Source organism: Calypte anna, chromosome 2 (assembly GCF_003957555.1).
Source record: "Calypte anna isolate BGI_N300 chromosome 2, bCalAnn1_v1.p, whole genome shotgun sequence".
In the NCBI taxonomy this organism is placed as follows: Eukaryota; Metazoa; Chordata; class Aves; order Apodiformes; family Trochilidae; genus Calypte; species Calypte anna.
In genome coordinates, this window is record NC_044245.1 from 30,054,438 (window position 1) to 30,076,928 (window position 22,491).

General features: G+C 36.0%; 1 protein-coding gene across 3 annotated transcripts in view; it reads left to right on the plus strand.

The window, feature by feature from the left end:
• The window catches only part of AHR (aryl hydrocarbon receptor), a 60,674-nt gene extending 39,232 nt beyond the window's left edge, over positions 1 to 21,442 (plus strand). Inside the window, exons 4-11 of one of the 3 annotated variants that reach the window (XM_030444414.1) lie at positions 779 to 868; positions 2,680 to 2,803; positions 7,760 to 7,890; positions 8,796 to 8,998; positions 10,622 to 10,731; positions 12,233 to 12,374; positions 13,141 to 14,410; positions 18,340 to 21,442. In XM_030444414.1, the coding sequence (XP_030300274.1) occupies positions 779 to 868; positions 2,680 to 2,803; positions 7,760 to 7,890; positions 8,796 to 8,998; positions 10,622 to 10,731; positions 12,233 to 12,374; positions 13,141 to 14,410; positions 18,340 to 18,495 (2,226 nt within the window). In that variant the 3' untranslated portion in view covers positions 18,496 to 21,442. The remainder of the gene's footprint in view (positions 1 to 778; positions 869 to 2,679; positions 2,804 to 7,759; positions 7,891 to 8,795; positions 8,999 to 10,621; positions 10,732 to 12,232; positions 12,375 to 13,140; positions 14,411 to 18,339) is intronic. The other 2 variants (XM_030444415.1, XM_030444416.1) reach the window with 2 other exon arrangements.
• Positions 21,443 to 22,491: the final 1,049 nt, after the last annotated feature.

Here is a 22,491-nt window from a genome sequence, read left to right on the forward strand (position 1 = left end):
ACTTAATCCGGTCCCTTGAGACAGCCTTTTGTTAAATCCTGACTGAAATCCATAGAAGTAAATCAGCACCTTTCAGATGAGCTGCCAAGTCACAAATGTACTGTTTGCTATCACAACAATTGCCATGAAGCATATTGATTGGGAGTTCAGATAAATGCCCTTTGCGTGACTTTGAATAAGGAGCCGCTTAGTCTGCTGCTTCATGAAGGGGGAAATCTCTTCAAAAACATTGTTTACTTGCCACAATCTGCTTGTGCAGAGGTTTGCTATTTTAAGCAAGCTATAAAATGTTTTCTTGGGCTATGGAGGGGATCTTGGTCGCTTGATTTCCTGTCCACTTCAGTCTGTCTGCACTAAGAACAGAGCAGATTTTGGGAGTGGGTATGTGACAAGGCTCTTGTTCTGCTGCCAGCAGCTGGCTGTGCCAAAGGCTGGAGCCACGCAAATGGTGTGAACTATGGTTGACAACAGATAAACCTACAGTTGTTTGTACTGCTGTCCCTCATCTTCCACAGTCAAGGGTAATTAAAAGTCATCACCAGGCTTTGGTTTCTCTCTTATTCTTCCAAAAGAACATTTTAATTTTTGTTTTTCATTGTGCCACGTAAACCATAGAGAGATACAATGAAGAATAATCCTAATGTTCATGCTGTTAGATAATATGGTTTTGCATTCTTCCCATTTTACTGTGAGATGAGGGTGCAGGTAGACTTACAGCCATAATAATTATCTGGAATTTTGTCTCTGGAGCTGACAGATTGGTGTGTTTCTTCCCCAGGCATTAAATGGTTTTGTATTAGTTGTTACATCCGATGCTCTGGTTTTTTATGTCTCTTCTACTATCCAAGACTACTTGGGATTCCAACAGGTAAGTTTATTTTTTGCTTTATTTTTTTGCAAAAGTTTTACTTGATTTCAGAGGGCATCTGTGTTCATAGTCAGAGTCTGATAGGTCGTAATAAACTCAGTGAGGTACTTTGGGTTGGATTAATCTGAAACCATACTACTTTTCTATCGACTTATAGAGCTGAAATGGGTCCTCAGGCCAAGCACAACAGGAATATAGTCTCCAAAGTTAGGTTGGGCAAGATGGGAAATTTTCACACTTAATTAGTCTTTACTGGAACAACTATTTGAAATTTATACTGTGGTGTTACCTAGTTTATGATGCTGAGTGAGACATAATTCAATGGGAAGGTAATTATTTTAATAGAAACCTTTCATACAAAATTAACTCCATATGCCTTGAGATTTTAAATATCAACAGGGTGATTTTAGTATTTTTAGAATGTTAGTGTTCTCTAGCTTGTATTTACTTTATTTTCCTACTTCAAAACGAGAAATTTTGTTGTTTACAGTTGATGATGGACATCACGTATGGCTGATTTTCTTGGGCTTTCAAGCCACATACCAAACTATTGAAGACCAAGACCCAATTGAGCACATGTTGCCTTCCTTAGAGAGCCCCTGGGATTAGTTTGTTACGATGATAGAAGCTTAGTCATAGTTACCAGTTTATATTTTTGAGTTCTGGGTAACAATAGATTTGGTTGCCTTCTAAAAATAGAGAGAAAGTCTGCTTAGTCTGCAATTTTAGCTAACTGGAAAAAAAAATAAAGATGGGGGAATATTTATGGAAGAGAAAATAATCCAAAAAAACCCATTATTATTCCTGGGATTACAAATTCTTTTGGTATTGGGAAATAAAGAAAAAAGCTTTTAAAACAAATTTGGCACAAAATTTATATAGTAATGCCAATAAATCAAGTGCATTATATGGAAGGGAAGTCCTAAAATTATAAAAATCGGCATTTCTGCCAATTTATTCTGGAAAATAATTGATTCTTTTATGGAATTCATCAAAGGAATAAGGCTTCTGCTTTTGCCAGTTCATCCTAATTTCTTTAGAACTGTTTTATTTTAAGTATCCTCTGTTTATATAATGCTTGAGGTTTTGATCCATGCAGAAAATAGGCAATTTCACTCCTCTCAGTTGACGGAAATGTTTCTTGAATATTTTGAGTGTTTTTCCTCCCTTAATTTCTTTCAACTGCAGATCCTTGCTGTTGTAGTTTTGCCATTTATATCACATTCCTAACCACACAATTGGTGGTGATACAAGAGCTTAATAATTATAGGTTTTAATGCATTCTTAGGGGAGAAAAAGCTTTCAGGCAGACAAAGCCAATGCTCATAACCCACTTGGCTTAGTTTTGGAAGTTGTATGTTTCAGGGTCTTTGGTTTCTTTTGTATTCCTTTAGCATCTAGAATGGGTCAGGTCCAAGTATCTGCTGGCAAGTACTTTACTTACTAGTATGTAAAATTGTTTTCACAAAACATAAGTGTAACAGTTCCAGGCTTGCTTAGGTAAAAGCAAGTAAAGAAATACCATGTCAAAATGTTTGGGGTTTGGGTTTTTTTTTTCTTCTTTCTTAGGCAATATTTTTTTAATATTATTTCTCATGTTTGCGGTCATGGGTGTGACTTAATTCTTCTCTGTGTTGCTAAAAATTGTTTCTTACAGTTTTACCTCATGCATGGAAATGTATGTTTTTATATCTTAGCAAAATCCATTTTACTATGTAGATAGCAATGTTGTCAACCCGACAATTTCTATGATATTGTCATATAAGTTTCTTAGTCTCCCTCTTTCTCACCAGTTTCCTTTTTGTTTGTAGTCTGATATTATACATCAGAGTGTATTTGAGTTGATTCACACTGAAGACAGACCTGAGTTTCAGCGACAGCTACACTGGGCATTAAATCCTGCCCAGTCTGCAGATTCTGGACCAAGCTTACAAGGTGAGAATGCAGCCAAGTTTTTTGTTTGCCTGTCTGATTAGCTGGGGTTTTTTTAATGGGTGGATATAAAAAGTTTAGATTCTTTTACATGAACAAGGGAAAGAATAACATGTTTTAAACTTATTTTTTATATGTTTAGCCAACAATAGGAATTACTGAGGTTTTTTTGCATTCTAAATAAGTACTGCTATTCATAGCACAGTTGGAAGGCTTTTATGTGGAGCATAAATGACTGAATGTCTTTTACGTCTGATCAGTAGTCCTGGGGTAAGTAGCAAAGCAGGGAATGCAGCATGTTTGTGTTGCAAACAGGGCAATGAGAAGTGGACAGTATCTTTTGGTGTGACATAAGAAACAAGGAAATTTGGGGTTGTTTTGGTGTTTACCCTCAATTACATGATTTGTCTTTAATCACTGTTTGTGAAAGTGATTTCTCTGAAGACATGAGTGTTCTTTTACATCTGCTACTCCTAGTTACAGATCACAACATTCCATTTGTTAGGATATGAACACCAGCAGTCTATTGGGTGCAACAGCCACTTTAAGCAATTCAGGCTGGTAGATCCATTCCATGACTAAGAGTGGGGTAGTTGCAGTGATATGTGGGATAGTGTGGTCCTGTCCCTGGAAGTGTTTTATTCTTCCATAGCTGGTATTCTTCTGTGCAGCCTGCCAGACATACCAGTCCTTCTCTTGGGAGTAGAAAGGGAAGAGGAAAAAAAGATTAAATAGAGGAGTCTTTAAGACCAAACAGTATATTTGTTAGAGCATCAGGTTGTCACTTGTTATTAACTGATGCTTAAGTGACCTGCTATATTGAGAAAGAAATTGCTTACATATTGGAACACAGATGTGTTGGTACAGATAGTTGCATGTAATATTTTAAGCATTTGCCTGCCTGATAATAATGACAAACCTGTTGAGATAACTGTAATACTCTATTTTGCACAACAGTTGTTTAAATGGGTAGCTAAAGCTCTATGTTGCTTGGTTATTGATATTTTTTTAATTCAGAAAAAGTCTGTTTTTTAATAAATCTACCATTCATAAAGTAACTTGATTTGAAACTCCTAGCAGTTTCCCATTAAATGTTTTGTAGTATGGAAATGTCATGATTTGATACAGAAATAAAAACCTGCAGATCTTATTTACCTGCACAGTGTATTTCAATTTTTCATTAAGGGGTCAACATTCTATAGCATCTAGGATTCAGACTACATAATCCAGTTGAAAACATGCTACAGAGCTAATTAATAATACAATTTGGTGTAGCAAACAGCTGCTGACACTCGGAAACGATGTTTTTATGGTGTGGCTTACTGCTTGCTTCAGAGTGAAATGGTGGTCTGTAGTGCTTAAGAAAGTGCATATGAATTCACAAAAGGTTGTGTTTGAAAAATACTTGACATCAGGTTTGACTGAATGATGGAAGTGCTGAGCAGGATTACAAACAATCATAGGGTTTTGTATCTTACATTCCTAGCTTACTAGAAAGCTGCTAATTATTTTTGGTCCTCAGGTAGCATACAATTTTTGAATGTTTGTGCTTTTTAAACTTGATTCATATTTGTAACAAAGGATAATGGTCAGATCATAAAGATCTTCCCTGGTTTTGCTTATTTAATCCATTTATTTTTTTAATACATTCAACTAACAGTATATGGATGTATTATAATTGTGCTCAGGCTTAAGCACAGATTTCAGCCTGAGTCTGGGAACTAATTTTGCCTTGTGTAGTCTGAACTACTTGCTTCTCACTCAATACTCTGCTATGCCCCTAAACCACTGGTCTCCTCAACTCTACTGTGTTTCCAAGACACTCCTCCCAGCCCTGTCATGTTGCCAGAGAAGCTTGCAAAATTTGCAAAATTTTCACAAGTGTGCAGCTTTGTTAGGGCTATCTATAAAGTCTGCTTGCTATGCAACCATGTATGGTCTTGAGCTTAAAGAGAAAGAAAAGGATTTAATCCACAGCATGTTCTGTGCATTGTTCATGGTGTCAGTGAGCTCCAGTTGGAGTTTTATGGGAGATATGGGTTCTACCCCCTGTAGAGTTAACTGGCAATTTTGCTCCAGAGCTTACAGATGCTCTGTAAGACTCTGCTTTATTACAGTGAGTCACTTCTCCAAGATCCTGGCACTAAAACCTCTCTGCCTCCCCTCTGCCTGGGAAAGTGCAGTAGTATTCTTTTGACAAATGTGGGAGACTTGGGCTTGAAGCCCATTCCCTCCTGTTTTCAGTTATTTTCCGCTCCTCTTGCAAGCTGCAAACTGTGTGGCTTCTTCTACCAAAGCGTTCTGTAACTTTAGGAACTCTTCACTAGGGAAGTTGTCAGGCACTTGAGAGAACCAAGATTAAGATACCTACATTCAAATTCCAGCAGTGTATTTACCTAAAGAATACTGCTAAGTCTCTCCTGTGGCAGAGCTGCCAGCAGCAAGGATGCTGTCAGAAAACCCTGCACTGCTTGTTGGATAGTAGAGCTACACTCAGTAGGCACTTCTCAGCCTGAAGATGTATCTGAGGTGGAGAACTTAATCAGAGCCCTTTGAGGAGCCTGCTACTGAGGATTAAAGTCCATTTCTACATCCCCTCCATGAAGTTGCCCATGCAATTAATCTCCATGAAAAAACTGTTTGAGCAAACACACACAAGACCTTTAAGGCACCCTAAACTACTCAGTGCTCTCAGTTTGCTCCTGCCAGGCCAGCAGCTTTTGCAAGTCAGCTCTTCTTCTGACAATAGGCAGTTGTTGATACCAGTTTTGGTCTCACTAACTGGCACCTTTCTCAGTAGCAGTTGGCCTTGCAGGAATAATGCTGCAGCAATAGAAAAGGGGCACAAATATTGGGATTACTTGGAAAATAAAAAAGTATTTTAGTGGCTGCCTTGGGGCTGATACTTGTCAAATGCAAATGTTAATACATGCAGCCTATTATTAGCCATTTTGAAGAGACTTCAAGTAATGTATGTGCCAGAGTTCTCAAGGACATCAGAGTTGGCGTTTTTGAAAAATGAGTTTGGATTTGCAAGCTATTTCTTTGCCCTTTCTTCTTAATCATTGCTTCTTCAGAGGGCTTCTAATACGTTTCAGCACCTCTTGGAAAAGCCCTGCCTCAGAAGTGTTGAAAATTCTCACCAGGAATTAGGTAATTAAAAAGAAACTAATCTGTAGCAGTAGGAAATAGCAAAGTAAATTTGCTTTTGTCTTTTGAGAGGCTTCCATATGAGAAGTGTGGGAATTTGTTATTTTCTAATATCAAAGGTAGGTGGTAACTGTCTTAGATTGGAAATATGAGTTTCTGTAACCTGTGAAACAGACTCATAATAATAATGGCTTTGGCCAATACTCAGTTCTGCAGGTGGCTGTGAGTTCAGATTATGCCTTTTCATACACTGTGTTTTTCTTCATACCTTGAAGTTTGTTTAGCAAAAATTGACCTTGCATAGAAGTTCTTCTAAGGAAAAAGAAAATAATTTTTTTAAATCTCCCAATTTTATCTGAAAAGCTGTGTAATTCTTGTGCAATTTGTATGGCTTTAAGCTCAGGGCCTTTTGGTGAGCCATTGGCCATCTCCTTTGACTCTAGTTCAGGGCCTTGAATTAGAGATTAAATTAAACTGGCTTTTGGTTTTTTATTTTGTTTTCCTTTGGCTTTGATTCAGCAGCGTACAAACCACCTAGCCTATCTGTAAGTTTTTCCAGCTGTGCAAGAGGCAGAATTACGTTCCACAGAACATAATGTGGTGTGTGATGAACTGACATGCTCTCCCTGACTTCATCTCCAAGTCTGGAAGGTCAATATGGGATCTTTCTTAAAATCTGTTTTCTTTTGTCCATACATGGCAATCAGTTCTCTTGGACTATATGGACTTTTTTGAAATTGCAGAACATATAACACTCTGAAATAATGTTTTGAACTATTTTTTTCTTCATTTTCTACATGTGTGAGTTCCCAGTGATTTTGACCCCCAGTTTGTGGGGTTGTTTTAATATTTATTACAAACAAGATCATGTTGTTAAGTTTGCTGTGAGTAGACGTGCTCTGGTACCTCTGTATATGTAGCCTCATGCAGAACATATGTATTCTATCAGAAGTTTATTGGTTTACCTTTTGCTTTTACTTTACATTCCAAATGTTTAAGTCTGTTTTCTGAATGCCACTTAACAGAAAATGCTTCTTCTGAAGTGGCAGAAGAATATCGTGTAGTTACACAATTTTTGTCAATCATGTCTTTGAGTTGATTGTTTTTAAAAATAAGTGCTTCATGTTCCTCTGGAGAGGTCTGACTGTTGTGTTTTTGTGATTAGCACAGCCTAGATATTTTCAGTATTGAGTTAGCTGCTCTTTCCATCTGTTATCTGATATAATGAGATAGATCTGAGATAGTGCTTACACTGATTTATTGTGGAGATTCTCTAGAGATGTTTCCTTTTATTCATTCCTACTGACAGCTTTCACCTGGCTCTGTGAAAAGTAACAATTTGATAGTTTGATACCATACACTTTTGAATAGCCAGTTCCTACAGTTACTTTGACTGGATGCCTGCTTCACTTTTGCAGATCTTTCAATTTCTGAAGTGCTGGGATGCTCTCTGCAGAGAGCTCAGCTTTCTGTAGCTGATTGAGAATTAAGGCTGTTGACAAACAGAATGAATAAACTTAGAGAGAGAGACAAAACAAAACCTAACAAAAAAAACACTTAAAAATTTTAAAAGTAAATTGCATATGTTATTTAAATACTATAGACTGTGAAATAAAATCTCATAAGAAAAACTGATACTTCACCTCATGTTGTGATTAGTGCAGGTTCTGAGGATGTTTCCAGTTTACATTGTTCTTGCTGAGGTTATGACCTAATGTTTTGTTTATGAGACGGAAGGTGATTTGTTATAGATATCCTTCACTAGGTGTTCTTCTAAAAATAAGCCTTATAAATAATCTTTTCCTGTAGGAGATAATGGCTTTTCACAGCCAGCAACCTATTATAACCCAGACCAACTTCCTCCAGAGAATTCGTCCTTTATGGAAAGAAATTTCATCTGCAGGTTGCGATGCCTCCTGGATAATTCATCTGGGTTCCTGGTGAGTATGGAGCTATGTAAAAACTTTCACACATGCTTGCAAGTTGGAAATCTGTATTACCCCTATACAGCAACTTACTTTGCATGTATACTTGTACATATACATTTAATATATCAATAGGTATCTGAGTTACTTGAATCACTAAGTTTCAGCTAATGACACTGAATGACAAGTAAAGATTGTACTGTTGGGTTCCCCTTCAATGTACAATTACAACCAGGTGCAGGTACCCTCATTTTTCATGGCTCAGTTTTCTCTGTGAAATATGAATAAACATCTGCTTTTGTAAAGCACTGTGTAATTTGTGGATTAAAAAGCATTACAGAGATTATTTTCTGTTGGGTACCTTGAAATAATTGTAACAACTAAAAAAACTCTGGTTTTCCCTTAGGAAACTCTGTGGTTCCTCTTTTGAATATACCTTTTCATCAACACTGTAGATTCTAAATGAAATAGTATGACTTTGTCACTCTCTAAGTGACGTTTTGCAAATAGAATTGTTTATAAAAGATCTTTCAGTATTATGCATTTATGTACTTTGTCCTAATGACTGACAGAAATGCAAAAGAAGTAACATGGTTATTTCTATGTATGTATAATGCCACATTCACTGGGCTACTAGATGATGCAGTTGGCATTTGCTATTACATATTTGGGTTTCTTTGACAAAAACTTCTTATTAGTTCTTTTTCTAATGAGTTTATTAGTAGCTCTCTAAGTGAGGTGCTCAGGGGTACGTATGCTGCTCAGTATGCTGTATTTGTTAATTACCATGTATGCCATGCTACAAAGCTTAAATATGATAGATTTAAAAAAAAATTATGCTTTACATTGGAATAGAAATATCCAACTCTTAAATATATAACCAACATAAAAAAATAAATTTCCTTTTTCCTCATTCTAAGGCTATGAATTTTCAAGGACGGTTGAAGTTTCTTCATGGACAAAACAAGAAAGGGAAGGATGGGGCTACCTTGTCACCACAGCTCGCTTTGTTTGCAGTAGCTACTCCCTTGCAGCCACCATCTATCCTTGAGATACGAACCAAAAACTTCATCTTCAGAACTAAACACAAACTGGATTTTACACCTACAGGCTGTGATGCAAAGTAGGTGTAAATTTTTGCATAATATCCTTTGCTGATAGATTTCATGTATGTATCTGAAATACAAATCTGGTTGCTATTTCAGTCCGTACAGGTGATTGTTAAGAAACTGTTAGGATTTTTTTTTTAAGCCCTGCTAGTGACTTAACAGAAATGGGATATTCATAGTGTACTTCCTTGAAAGGACATGCTGCTTTCTAATCCTTATTCATTTAAAAAAAGAACCCTAAAACAAAACACAAAACCTCAGAAGACAGACCACTAATGAACAGGGAAGAATAAAAGCTTAGCATTTAAATCTGTTTGAAATTTTAAAACTGACAGAAATGTTTCATTTTGTTCTACATGCTTGTTTTCTCCTCCAAATAGAAAAGTTCAAATAGATGTAAAACATAATGCAAATGTTATTTGCTTTAAAGTAAACAAATTCAGTTCTTTTTTACAGTAACTTTTACTCATTTCCAAATCAGTAATTTTCTTACTGGAAAAAATATTGCATTACTACATCAACATAATGTAACTATGCATCAACATGGCAAGGAGCCCATTAAGATGTTTCTTTTTTAAAAGAAAAAGCTTCTGGCCTCCTTCTTTACTTCTCCTCTCCCTCTTATTTGTGACTGATAATGCTTTCAGTTTTCAAACTCCTTGTCATGACATCTCTTATGGATTTCACTTCCCATTTACAAAATAACGTAGACTTGAATTACTTAGTGCTCTGTTGACTGGTAAACCATAATGTTATTCTTTGGTCTTATAAATGGATAGATTCTAAGGTTAAAAAAATGTAAACACCAACTTTTTTTCTTTTGGTATTTTTGATTGTACCTTAATTTTAATAACCTTAAATTTTTGTCACATTTCACGTTTTTGCATATATTGATCTCTACTCCCACGTCTCCATTTCTTTGTTCCAAATCCTGCTTCGCTCTCTTTTTTACTGTTTCAATCTATCACGCATCTCCTAGCATCCACATAAATGCTATTAAGTTCTTCATCTACTTAACCTCTAGTAAAGTACTCTGATTTTAGCTACCAGAGTCAAACATGATTCTATTGCCAGTACTCACCTGAAGCATTTCTTAGAAAGCTTAAATGCAAACGCAGGGATCCCAAACCACTGAATAGCTAAAGGGATGTAGTTTCGAGATATGCCCTCTTTTGAATTTTAAGCTACTAAAAATACTAATTTATTCAAGAAGTTTTAGATGACTAAAGTTAAGCCCTCACTTAAGTCTACATGCAAGCACCTCTAAGTACATGATGAAATAGGGCTAAGCAGTCTGTCATTGCAACAAATGCGAGCTGCCTGCTGTTAAGTGGGTATGTTCAAAGGAACAGAATAAATAGGCCAGCTGAACTGTAGACCTTTTTTTTTTTTAATGATCTAATGATTGTGTGAACCTGTTCCTAGTCACTGAAGGCATCTTGGAAGACTAATAAAAATTTCATGATTTGTTAACTGTGTTTTTATTGGAACTGTCATACTTCCACAATAATATTTACTGCAGCAAAATGTAGTTAGCGTTTGCGTCTGAAATGTTCTAACCATAATTAACTTAATTGGCATTTGTTCTGCGAGTTGTTTTATCAGCACTGTTGCAATTTTCTGTTTTTACCTTGCAGAGGAAAGATTGTCCTGGGGTACACTGAAGCAGAGCTGTGTATGAGAGGAACAGGATACCAGTTTGTTCATGCAGCCGATATGCTTTATTGTGCTGAAAATCATGTCCGAAGTAAGCTTCATTTTCCAAGAAAGGCTAAAAATCAAAGCATGAATTATATTTCTACTGAAAACAATATTATGAAGTAGTCTTCAAATTAATTTCATGTGTTTTTTCCCTCCCTTTAAAAACTTACACTGGGTGAAAAAATATTTAATAATACTATATAGACCTTTTTAAGTTATATTTCTGTTTTTTTCAATCTTGCTTTTCTCACTTCCTTCTCTCACAAGCCAACTTCTCCTATTTCAACAACTTCCTTTGGGCAAAGGGATTATTTCAAAGACGGCTTTCCTTTTAGGAAGAGTAGATAAAGCATTTTCTTTTGTTATCAGTGTAAGACTTTGAACAGAAATTAATCATTTATTTAGCATTTTAGTGTCCTATACATTTCTGGTGTTGATTCTTGGCAGCTTAATTTGGTCTAAGTCACAACTTAAGGAGAGAAATATAAGGAAGATAAGGAAAATAAGTATCAGCTATCTTTTGAGGTCCCTTCCAGCCCCTAACATTCTGTGATTCTGTCATCTGAAACTTAACTGCTCGGTGGACTTTTCAGTTGGCTGAAACATATTTGTCTTTAGAAGTTGCAGAAGCACCTTTAGGATCTTTTGGTGGTGCTTCTTTTCTGGTGACGCCTCTTGAAAAGTTGTTTTTTCTTTAGTCCCCTTATACACAATTAAATACCCTCCCTCAGTAATTTAATTTCTCAGTGTGCATTAAGCAGGCTTTCTGTTTCAGGTGTAGCTCAGACACTGCTTGCTTGTCAGTGGTTTAGTTCGCTTGATAAGGAAGAAAATATTTCCAGAATAGATCAGGATGAAACTTTGGTTTGAAATTTTGGTTTGCCTTAAGATAGATTTTCCTCTATTTCTGATGAGAAGATAAAAAAAGTATTTCAACAAAGATTACATTTGTTAGGCATCTTAAACTTTCCTAATTTTTTTATTATTATTTATTGTTGTTTATTGGTTTTGTATTTAATTGTGTAGAAGTGCAGTGTTTTCAGCAGTGTACAACAAAATACAGTATTTTTATCAAGCATTGCTTGTGAAGTAAAAGTGGGAATGAAAAATAATGAATTTTGAAGTACCTCTTCATTAACTAGTGAAAATATGAACATTTAATTTACAGCTAATGTTTTTTTTGAGTTCTTAAGTAATAGTCACCTTTTGGATATAAAAGAGGCTTAGGCTTTTGTCATTAACATGTTCCAGTATTTAATAATTTCTATTACTGTAGAAATATTAGATGAAGCTCCATATAGGATGTTTACAATCTGTAAATCTTAGAATTTGCTTGCAGATTTGACTCATTTTGGCAGTAAATTAGACAACTTCAAGCGAGCAGTCATTCTGTTTCATTAGGAATGCATTAGTGCCACACAGAAATGGATGATAAAGGACATATGATTTGTAAAATTGATTTGCAAATGGGATTACTATTATGATATGCCAGGGTTCCTATTTGTGTTCACTGGACAGTAAATAGTATGCTTACTCTTTAACTCTAGTGATGAAGACAGGTGAGAGTGGAATGACTGTATTTAGGCTTCTAACCAAAGAAAACCGATGGGCCTGGGTACAGGCAAATGCACGTCTTGTATACAAAAATGGGAGACCAGATTACATCATTGCCACACAAAGACCTCTGACGTAAGTAGTCATCACTTAAAACAGTATATTTCAAAGACTAAAACCTTTTAAACTTGTTTATATTCAGAAAGAAATTTACTTGTTTTCCAATACACCCCCTTAAATTCTGAACTCCCAAAAGAAAACATCTAGTCCTTTATGTGTAAAATTTGGACATTTTGCTTTCTTATAAAGAATAAGAGCAATGATACAAGCATTAGGTTATTCCATCCAACCTACTTTTAATTCAGCATCCCTGTTAGCAAAAATGGAGAAATCCAATGGCAGCTGTATAGAAGAAATAGCAGACAACCTAAACAAATTACGACCTTTATGGCACACTGAGCTATGTTCTACATAGTATGGAATTCAGCATTATAGAGATCAAATAACTTTTGGTAAGAAGTCTGTGAAATGAAGAAAGAGAGAATTTGTTACTGAAGTATGCATTTACTTGCTATGGCAAGGAAAACAATGCATGGAACAAAGCCCACTTATTTTCATTTCAGCTCATAATGCACAAAAAATAGTATATGCAATCTAGATTTAATTACAAATGTAATATGTTAAGGTAGTGTTACAGTCATAAGCTCCTTATTTCCTAATCTGCCCCTTGGTTTAACTCAGACAAGTAGAGCTGGAATAGCTAAGAATTTGAAAAATGCCTAGGAGTATAATAGGTCTTGTTTGGGTTGGGTTTTTTTTTCATATTAATTCCAGAGGAGAAAAAGATTTCAGTAACTTTTTAGTACTGCCGTATTATGCTGAATATCTGAATTATTTTCAGAGATGAAGAAGGAGCAGAACACCTACGGAAGCGTAACATGAAGTTGCCCTTCATGTTTGCCACTGGTGAGGCTGTGCTGTATGAGGTGTCTTTCCCTATGTCGAGCCTTATGGATCCCTCTCAGCCGAAGAGTAAAAACACGACAGGAAAAGGAGCCAAAGCAACGCTACACAGCGATTCCGTGGATCCCAACTCCCTCCTTGGTGCCATGTTAAGGCAGGATGAATCTGTGTATCTCTGCCCTCCAGCATCACATAAACTTTCCTTTGAGCGAAACTTCTTTTCAGACAGCAGGGATGAACTGGGTGGTGGTGGTAGCAGCAGCTGGACAGATAACCTTCTACCTTCTGGAAATCACAACATTCTCAAACGGGAGCTAGTGGAGTGTTCCCAGGACAGTACTGTTCCACTTCCTGAAGACAGTGCAGCACTCTTTCAAGATAATAAAACCAGTGATTTGTACAGCATCATGAAAAATCTGGGTATTGACTTTGAAGATCTGAAGTGTATTCAGCAGGATGAGGAATTTTTTAAAACTGAATTATCTGGTATGGATGATATTGGGGACATTGACATAACTGATGAAATCCTGACTTATGTTCAGGATTCCTTAAATAAGTCTGACTTCTTATATTCAGGCTGTAACCAGCAGCAGCCTATGGTCCAGAATGAAGGTTGCTTGGTACAGCAAGAATTAAATCCACATCAACTTCATCAGCACCAGAAACAGCTCATGGAGCAGCAGCAGCAGCAGCAACAGCTCTGTCAGAAGATGAAACACATGCAAGTCAATGGGATGTTCACAAATTGGAGCTCTGGCACCAGCATGCCTCTTAGCTGCTCGCAGCAGCAGCAGCAACCCCAGCAATATGTATTCCCTGGCGTGCATGCCACTACATCCGAGTTTTCTTACAAATCCGAAGTAAACACTTCCCCTTACGCGTGCAGGCAAGAGTTTATTCCTTACAAGCAACCCGCAGCTGTTATGCCACAGCTTTCTAATTTTGCTCAAATGGATTTTCCTGTAGCAGGTTTTGACAGATCGACCTGTTCTGCTTCTTCCAACTTGGAGGATTTTCTCAGCTGTTTGCAGCAAGTCCCTGAAAATCGTGAGTGTGGGATCGGCCCTGAGTCAGTGATGCTGACTCCCCAGACATGCTATGCAGGCGCTGTCTCTATGTACCAGTGCGCGCAGGAAGCACAGCCCAGCTGCGTGGATCAAATGCAGTATGATCCCGTGATGGCAAGCCAACAAACCTTGTTGAACAAGGTAAAGAGCATCGTTATACATTGCTCCCATTTTGAATTGTGTTGTTATTGTTTCAGATGGTGACTGGGAAGCAGAGTTTGTCATAATTAATCCACTGAGCTTGAAAGCGATGGGTTAGTAATGTGTGAATGTCCTTGCTTTAATTTGTTCAGGAGATAAAGAGAGTTGCATTTAATCAAGTTTTTATGTAACTGTATCCACAGCCTCAAAGCTCTCTTTGACAGTATTAAAGCTATTGGAGTGAACTACTCTGTTGTACCTGACAGTAATTTTACTAGTAGGAGCAAAGGCAAAGCAGATTGGTCAAAACTTTGGAATTTGTTTATGTAGCTTTTATAGAAGAGTGGAATTATTCCAGTAATGCTGCCTGGCACATTCATTTTTATGAAATATGTTTTAAGGATGGATCCAGAAAAATAACTCATGCTAAAATGTTAGTGTTTACTCAGATCCTTTGATTTTAGGATTGCTTAAATTACCAGATTATAATGTCATGTAAGTAGCATAAAATACTGTGAACTACTGCATTTCTACATGTGATGATACAGTAAAAATATCTTTATATACTGACATAAATGAAAGTCAGCTTATTCCTCAAGCTGCTCTCTAATTTGTCTGCTGAAAACAAGAGCAGGAAAAAATTACATTGAGAGTAGGTAAATAGGACTTTTTTTACACTGTAAAGGAGAATCCATAATAAAAGCTGTAGAATAGAGGAGCCTGGCTCTATCAGAGATTACAGTTTTAAGCATAGTTCTTCATAGGTAAAATTTACTCAGAAATAATTTAAAAAAATAATCAGTTACATAAGGCAGCTGCTGATTCTGCATGACCTTTATTAAAGTACTTTAAATCACACCATTTTTGTTAATGCTGCTCAAGTACACAGCCACAATTCTTTATTTTTACCTTAGAGAGTTTATGTTCTAAAGTACTGAGCCTACAAATGCTTATGCACATTCACAAGCATTTACAGATTTAAAGTACTAATTGGCATTTAACCTATACAAGACAGAAGAGAGGAATGCAAGCAGAACATACCCATTTTTTCAATATACTTAATTCAAGTATAAAATATATCTTTTTTAAAACTGGTTTACTAGTGGAAAAAAACAATAAAATTACACAAATTTAGCTAAAATACAGGACAGTTCAGCAAGGTGAATGACTTCTGCCTGAGTGCCCAAGGGCTGAAATGACTTTGGCAAAATGCAGTGTGCAAGCTTGCACAGTGTTTGGCTGTATGTTGTCTGGCTGTGGTCAGTGCTATTAGTCCTTCATACTGCTTGATAATAGGGTTGCAAAACAGTACCAGGGTCATCCAAGTTTATCTCTATAATAGTATAGAATTGTTCTTTCCACAAAAGCTATGCTGGTGTGTTGTGTCACTTCTGAATGATCAGCACAGAGACAATTCCTTTTGGTTTTTTGGTTGGTTTCAAATATATTTATTTGTAGATTATTTTGTTGCCTTAATTTTTGCTATGCCGCCTTTTTAATATTTGTTTGTTCACTTCTCATCTATCTGTAAAAAGTTTAGTGACTAATAACTAACACAGCATCTCTGAATGCAATAAATGAATGTCTGTTACTGCATATTTAGTAGAATGCTGTGCTATAATAATAATGAGTTTTAGCTTGTTATGAAAAATGAACAAAGGCCACTTTGTGAAAAGTTATCTTCAGTTGTTGAGTGGCAAATTCAGTCCCTCCTGATGTGGTCTGGCCATGCTGTGTGGATCTGGGTAGCATTGCACAAGCAGAAGCCTAGTGCAGATGTGATGTTACCCTTGGGCGCATTAGCTCCTGTTTACCACTGAAGAGAACTGTTGAACATTTGTCCAAATGAGATTAAAAGAGGAGTACACTTCTTGATGAGATAAGGAAGGATTATTCTCTCTAACCTTTTTGTAGAAAAGTGATCATAAAGACCTGATCACTATCTCCAACTCCTTGTGGGTCTAAAACTTAGGTATGCCAGCTGAGTGCAATGGGGGAATGGGAAGAGATTGCATGTTCCTGAACTAAATAGCATTGACTTTTGTAACCTCTACTGCTGTACACTGCTCACATGAAAAAACGACCAAATAGCAACATCTCTTTTATCAGACTCTACTCAGTTTTGACTTCTGTTCACATCTGCCAATTATCATTTTTATAGTTCGAGGACAAAGTAAGGCTCTATGTAAACCAAAGTTGTCATGTTCAGAAGTGTTTTAATGTGGAACTGTTTTTTACCTAGAAACATCATTGCTCCAGGGAAAGATAACCCTGTGTTTTTGTCTGATTATGTTACAAAGATTTGTATCTAGTCTTGTATCAGATGAGTAAAAAATTTCAAAATATATGAACCAACAGGAACTAATAAGTCAGAAGTATATTTTCTGTACTTGGATTAATCTTGTAAAATATCGCCTGTACCAAAGCCCTGATGTTGAATAATACACATTTTATTGTAAATGAGGAGAACATATCACTACTTATGATATTAAACTTGAGCTTTGATTTTATTGTGAATTGGTAACTTTAGTAAGGATGTTACTACTCAGATAGGATATTAACATCTAAATCTACATTCACACAGCCTGACTAAAGCAGGGCCATTTTTTGTGGCTGGATTTGTCACACTGACATCCCTATCAATGGCTGAAGTCTTGAGAGAGGACTGACCTTGCTACTCTTGCCATGATAGCTGACTTCCAGCTCCTAGTGATTTCTATGTGATAAGGCTAGGGGATAAGAAAACCTGAAGGGTCTGTTGTGGTCATCTGCCTTCACCTTCTTCCTAACTTGTAATTGCAGTAGCATCACAGGCAGTGAAGCCTAAAAACATGGCAGCCCTCCTGCCATGATGGAGGAGGGCAAATAAGGCTTTAAATAATTTGGTTAAGGTTGGTGTTTCTTAATAAACCTTGCTGATTACTAGATTCTGTGTTGAGAACTTCCACAGAAATTTTAACAAGTGTGCTCATATTGTAAGAATAGTGAAACAAGCTGCTTCTATCAGAACTAATCTTACCTAATGTTACTGTAGCTGTCTTAAAAAATATGGCAACTTTGATTAAAAAGATGCATCACATGGCTATAGTCTTATTAAACTTGGATAATGGTGCAGTTAGACCTCGGTGTTTGTGTAGAATGAAAAATGTTTCCAAAAACTGGTGTATTTTGACAGGTGAATGACTTTTTTTTTTTTTTTCAATATATGTTTTAAGGACAAAACTTGAATGAATGAGCAAGCTGCTCCTGAAGAGATGATGTAAACATTTAAACTATTTTGTTGTATTTTCTTTGCATGATTGAATGGAGTATTTTGTAGATAAACTGACTTTTCCATATCATGACAAGAAAGCATTCTTATCAGATCATTAAAGTAATGCTATGAGCAGTTATGCCAGGACTGATGAAAGCCATTCATTGCTTTTACTTCACACTGCCAATATGAAAACTGTGGAAAAAAAGCCCACCCTATGACAGCTCAGCCTGGGAACTGAGTGCAGTACACTCAGCTTAAGAAAAGAGCTGCACATGAATTCCTGGAAGAGCTGTGAAGTCTGGATCCTATTGCAGACCTGCAGAGATGTAGTGTATAAGTTGCTTTTAACATGTAACAGCTGGGGTGGAAATTAGTGCTCAGTCAGTCTGTACTTTCTACAAATGGAAACTGTATTATGCTTTAGATAATAGCAACGTTTTTATCTGGGAGTAGGACTCCCACTGACATCAGTGTGGGTAAGTTTCATGATTCAGACCCTACTTTAATGATGCAAATTAGATTTTTATCATTCATAGTTAAAAAAAAGTTTTAAAACTCTTATTTATATTTTAGAATTATTTCATCCAATCTATGTCTTTAGAAGGAGTAAAGAAAAACTTGAGAATTAATTGGTTTCTCATACTAACCATTATATTGTCTTTTTTCCTGCCAGTTCCAAAATGGTCTCAATGGAGGTAATGTAAATGAAGCATATCCCTCTCAGTTAGATGCGATCAGTAATGCACAGACTGCCACACACCTTCAGCCTCTTCATCATCCGACAGAACCCAGATCCTTCTCAGATTTGGCATCTAGTGGATTTATGTGATTCAGATCTAGAGCTCCATCTGTGATTTTGTCTGGGCCTAAGGCTGCTCTGAGGAAAAGCTTGCTAAGTCTATCTTTGAGCATCAGACTTTAACAGCTAAATTACATTTTGAGAATATGAGGTTGGTTGCACTATATACTGGTGGATATGTAATCCAAGACCTGGCTTTTTAGGTGGAATTAAAACTTCTGACTGAAAGGATACATGTGCTGTTTTCCATCAGATTAACTGTGTCGTTGCAGTATGGATTACATATGTACTACAGACTATGTCATGCTGTACAACATAAGATAAGGCAAATGGTTTTGTTGTTTAGTAAAATAATTGGGCACTTTACAAATAGCATCAATGGCACAAGGAAGATGATTTCACACATGGATTATTACCAGACTTTATTTTTAAAAATCTATTAAAAAGCTCTGAATTAATGAGAATCAAAAGCACTTCATTTTAATGCATACTAAGCTCTTTAATCACTTATTTTGTATTTAAATCCTTTTGTTTTAAATCTCAATTTCTAGCACTTTAATAGAAGGCTTAATACAAGGATATGATATGCAACTTCAGGTTTTCTGTGAAACAGACCCCTTGCATTCCTCCTTTTCTTGTCAACCTTAAGTGCCTCACAATGTAGCTACCTTTTTTCTGATAGGAGCTTATTTTAGCAAAACTCACTATAAATGTCAACCATATTACGTGAATTTTATGTAACATCTACAGTGCTACTGGCTGTATTTTTTTCCCCCTAAAGATAATTTGTTTAGAGAGAAACTTAATTCTTTATCTGTGGATTTGATTGACACTATTATCAAGAGTAATTAAGGTTCTGAATTTAGTTCAGCTAAAGAGTTTTGGTTTATACTGCTTTTCTGCTTTCTTCAGGTAATACAGGGTATATTAAAAAAAGCAGGTATTGCTGAGGGGGGAGGCGCAGATCCTCAGGATTAGTCTTAGATTATTAATGCTGAAAAACATGTGCCTTATCTTGTGTTAAAATGCTCATAATGTTCTTTAGAAATAATACAAGGCTGCTCTATGCAAATACTTTCATTAAATTGGATATTGAAAAGGATTGCATTTTAAATAAGGGGGAAAGGAATCAGTAGTGATTGGTATTGACATTTACTTTGACTGCAGTTTTCAGTGTTCATAGCAGGGAGAGGGTCAGTTTTGATTCACTTAAGCCCTAGCAAATTGCCCTGGAAAGTACAGAAAGGTTATACTTAATGTATGTTGGTCAATTTGAAAAGGTTTGTGCAAAATATGAAAATAGGAAAAGAAAAAAAAAACTCATTAGATAAATTCTCCTTGTAATAGGTTTTTTTCAGGAAAAAAACCAAAACCACCCACACATCCACGAAACAGACTGAATTTTTGTTTTGTGTTTATCTGAGAGGATTGTTAGAATTGCAGACACCAATGTTTGGTGCAAAATAATAATGTAAGTGAAAAATACAGAAATGTGTATATGTTCAAAATATTTCATACTGTTGTGTGTTGTATAGTTCATATATAATAAAATGTCTTTGTAAAATATTTTAAATCAGTTAATTTTAAAGTGTTACATCATTATATGTTAAGAACAACTCTATTGCATTTGTTAAATATAATATAAAATAGCAGTCTAGCCAGTTTGTTTAAAATGGCAAAAGTAAATTGGCTCCCTCCAGATGGTTGTTAATATTTAATACAGGGACAATCACTGAAAATTGGAATCCTTTCATAGCTGAAATATGTCTTCCTTGAAGAAGAGCATATTTTTTCCCATTCTGTGTGATATGATATGCTAGGCCACACTTTTGTTCAGTTACAACTGTTCAGATTAGTAACTTCAGCAGTTATTTAAAGTGAAATTACCACATGTGAAAGGGACATTAAGGAATCAGTTACTATTCAGGAAAAGCCCATAAAGACCTTGTGGGTTGTATTACAGGGTCGAAGGTTTTTTTGGTTTATGTAAACGTTTCAGATTCTGTTTTCAGCACAAGACAACAGTAACAGATTTAATTAATGTAATTGGAATTAGTATTTGATATTTTTTTAATTGAAGGTCTTGTTTTAAGCCAATATCTGAAACGTCTTCCATATCTAGCTAGTGTATCATGTTTGCATTAGAACTTGAAAATTAGAAAAATGCTGTAAAACCGGGAGGTTCAAAGGGATAATGTATGTTGTACATCCTACAAACCAGTTTATATCCTGTTTGTGAATTTAGTTAAACCAAATACATGTTGTCCTATCACTAAGTGCCAAGGATGCAGTGCTACAGCTGTGCTGCCCTCCTTACTGTAAACAAATTAGTTGTTTATATGCATATCAGCGTATTTTGTGCATTATCTTATGCGTACAACATTGACTGTATTAGTGCACTCTTGATCTGCACCAAACTGTACCTACAGTGCACAGATGTTTCTAAATTCAGATCTCTATTAGCCCTTCAGGTCTGTTATAAGTAAGATTATAACCCAGTGTTAGTCAGTATTACGATCCATTTTTGTACAAATTTTCTTAGCTTGTTTTTTCTTTCCAGTTCTTATCTCTCCTTTGCTATGCCTGCACGTACCATGCAGTACACCTCTTGCGTTAAGGTATGGTTTTGTAGCTCTCTTGCTCATCTCCAGTAAAGTTTGTAAGACATAATATATGGTAATAAAGTAATCACTTGAATGTAGCTGAAATGTATGTTCTTTTACGGCAAAAATGTTTGATTTCAGCAGTATGCAGAAGGAAACATTATCATGCTGTTCCTGATACCTTTTGAGAGTTCATTTAATATTTTGCAAAGCTGTTGTTATTTGCGTCACTGTGGACTTTGCACTTCTCTGAATATTAGATGCAAATACAATGTATATAACTTAGAGTGGTGAACAAATGTGTATTTATCCATGGAATTAGTATTTTATACTTGCATGAAAATGAGTTTTAAAATAAACTTTGTAAATAGTAAGCCACAATTAGCAGCTGAAAGGCTTCTATATTCATTGCTTACAGTAAATTCAAGATTCAACAATACTGAGGCAGGAATACATTTCTGAATGGATGCTGCTAAAAATAAGAATCGTTTTCTCTTTTGAGACTTGTAGCTGGCCACTGGTAACCTATTTACTGATAACTGCTCTTCTGTAAATAGTGATTGTAAGTTAAGAAAAAAATTATTTTAGTTTATTTCTAGTTACTGATGTTACTGTTTCCTGTGCTTTGTATTGGCTTTGACTGATAAGCTTTTAAAATCAGTTGTAATGCTGAATCAAATGTTTCACTGTAATCCCCTGTGCAGTTTAACAAGCTTAAAATAGTTATTTGATTTAGTGACACGATGAACAAGAACTTAATTGGGTTTAACTACACTATGATCTCATAATGTATTGACACATCCAGAATCAGTAGTAGTCTATGAACTCTGTGTGTAGGTCCTCTTGTTTACTCTCCTTGCATAGCACAAAAAGACAAGCTGAGATTAAAGAGGAGTTTGTCAAGGCTGCAAATCTTTTAATCAAGGAAATGATCATGCAATAATACAAGCTACACAGGCCATAATTTTTTTTTGGTATGTTGCAATTGTTAAAAGGATACCTTCAAGCCACATGCCAACCTGTTCCCAGAAGTGTCCTTCACTGCACTTTTGTTTGAAGGAGGGATACTGATCCTACCTTCAATATTTATATTCTGTTTATTAAGTTGACAAATTATATTCCTCCCTTCTTCCCTCTCTGCCTAGGCATCCTTACCTGCAAGCTGACCTATCTGCTGTTAAATAGTACAAGACCAAAACAGCATTAGACATCCAGAATACAAGCTGACATCTAAAACTAGTAATGAAATTTGAGCATAGGCCACTTTTACCCCTTTCATTTCTGTTACCTCCACTAAGCAATATTCACTTTGGTTGTTTACCAGAGCCAGCTCTCCAGAAATACATCCATTCTTTCTCTCAAGCAGGTTCTCTTGCACTGATTTTTTGTGGTGAACATATGTTTTAGAAATCCTGTTATTTCT